Source organism: Sitodiplosis mosellana, unplaced genomic scaffold (genome assembly GCF_009176505.1).
Source record: "Sitodiplosis mosellana isolate CC-2019 unplaced genomic scaffold, AAFC_SMos_1.0 Smas_scaffold_4511, whole genome shotgun sequence".
In the NCBI taxonomy this organism is placed as follows: Eukaryota; Metazoa; Arthropoda; class Insecta; order Diptera; family Cecidomyiidae; genus Sitodiplosis; species Sitodiplosis mosellana.
Window position 1 is genome coordinate 1 of NW_022599753.1, and position 2011 is coordinate 2011.

The following is a 2011-nucleotide window of genomic DNA, read 5'->3' on the forward strand; positions in this document are numbered from 1 at the left end:
ATGTTATCTGGAAAATAACATCGATCAATGTTAATCAAGTCTTTCTCTCATTAAGTGAAAATATTCAAAATTACTATTCATAACAGCATGATGAAGAGGTGTCCGATCATGGGAGTCCTGTAAATCAACTTTGGCTCCTTTCGTGATGAGCATTTCAGCGATATCCTTGTATCCTGAAAAATAGCACAGATCAATGAAAAAAATCAAACCATTCACTTATTTACCGAAAATGAATATTCAAAATTACCATTTATGGCAGCATAATGAAGAGGTGTCCGATCAAAATCGTCCGTGACATCAACTTTGGCTCTTTTCGTGATAAGCATTTCAGTGACATCCTTGTATCCTGAAAATTTACACCAGTCAATGAATGAGATCAAACTTATTTCTTATTCATGAAAATATTCAAAATTACCATTCATGGCAGCCAAATGAAGAGGTGTACGCTGTTCTTCGTCTCTCGAATCAACTTTGGCTCCTTTCTTGAGGAGATTTTCAACGTCCTTCAAGTTATCTGAAACAGATCAATAAAATAGATTCAATCATTTTCCCATTTGGTGAGCATAGTTTTCCAGAGCTACCATTCACAGCAGCGACATGTAGAGCTGTTCGGCTGCTTTCTCCTTTTTTGATTGCTTAAAATTGAAAAAAAAAATAAAAAAATCAGTGAAGTGAATCAAAGGAAAATGTCTTACATCCGCGAGATGAACTTTTCACGCCCTTGTGTAGAAAGACAGCGAAATGAGTGTTCAGTTATTTGGAGGACTTCTTCAATTCCACAGAAAAAATAAGGTAACTTATGTCGAGAACCCATAAAATAACCCATAAATTGAGCCAATTTTTTTAAATATAAATCCCGAATTCAGCCAGAAAATTTTCATTTTTATTTTATTGAAGCGAATATTTCACGTTACACTTTTTAAAAAAACGATTCCGTATTGGTGTAGTATTCGGAAAAAAACAACAATACCGTCAGAGACAAATGCTAATTTCGAACTGATAATTACTTGATATAGAACAATGACGATTGGAATGGATGATTCAACGCGTTGTTTTTTTCTTAATCTAATTATACGTCAAACGAATGTTAAATGTAACGTTACATTTTGTATTTTCTAAAATGCAACAAATTCGTCATGAATGGTTTGAATCAATTGAGTTTTGGTTATTTTGGCCTGGATTCTTTGTAAGAAATTTAGCTTCAATCTTACCTTTTGTTATGGCTCCCTTTGCTTTGTCAAGCAATCCACCAGCACATTCAATTTGCTTCAAGTTGAAAAATAGGAACGCATATATGTTACTTAGTTTGGAATAACCAAATTGAATGAATTGAAATGTAAAATGAATGGATTTTTGAAACAAAAAAAAACATTTGCCAATATAACATGGTGGATTGACATTGCTTTAAATTTGGGGTAATGAATCGCGTGGTAGTTTTTTTTGGAAAGTGAAAAAATGGAAAATGAAAAAATACTCTTCATGTCATCGATCGACACAATGCACATTTTTTTTTAGAAAAAGTTGTAAGTTACCATGAATTGGTCTCCCAAAACCGCTACCAGAACCAAACAAACTAAACGGAGAGAAAATATTGATTAAAAGACAATGAGTGACTGAAATCTCAAGTATTGTCAAAAATGAAAATTAAAAAAAAAATGAAGGAAAAAAGAACTAAGAAGAGACTCACCCATCAATTGCTTAGACATGTTTATAGCCGAATCACTTGAACAATAACTAATTTTCCACGCATTCGGTGCCCCATTTATAGTCAAAAATTAGATGTTGTAATCTTGTCGTTACTATGCCACGTACAGCAAAACGAAATTCCTTACGACTGAAATCGCAAACAAATTATTTGAAAAAATGTTTTTAATTCGAGCTTCTTGCGTCAATTCTCGCGTTTTGTTATTTTGACAGGTGCAAATGTTTGGATATGTGAATGAACTTGTATTGACGCAAGGGAAATTGCGCATGCAAACCACATTAGTATGAAAAATTACCCGTTTGTAAC

At 33.2% G+C, this 2011-nt stretch overlaps 1 protein-coding gene across 1 annotated transcript; it reads right to left on the reverse strand.

Moving 5' to 3' along the window:
* Positions 1-30: 30 nt before the first annotated feature.
* LOC129572229 (putative ankyrin repeat protein RP714) lies at positions 31-1708 on the reverse strand. Its single transcript, XM_055452174.1, has 7 exons — positions 1688-1708; positions 1533-1573; positions 1212-1266; positions 582-635; positions 416-514; positions 248-346; positions 31-173 (listed from the first exon to the last, which is right to left on the reverse strand). Exons 1-7 carry the CDS (start codon positions 1704-1706, stop codon positions 31-33), a joined length of 510 nt encoding a protein of 169 aa, XP_055308149.1. The 5' UTR covers positions 1707-1708.
* Between the last annotated feature and the right edge of the window lie 303 nt (positions 1709-2011).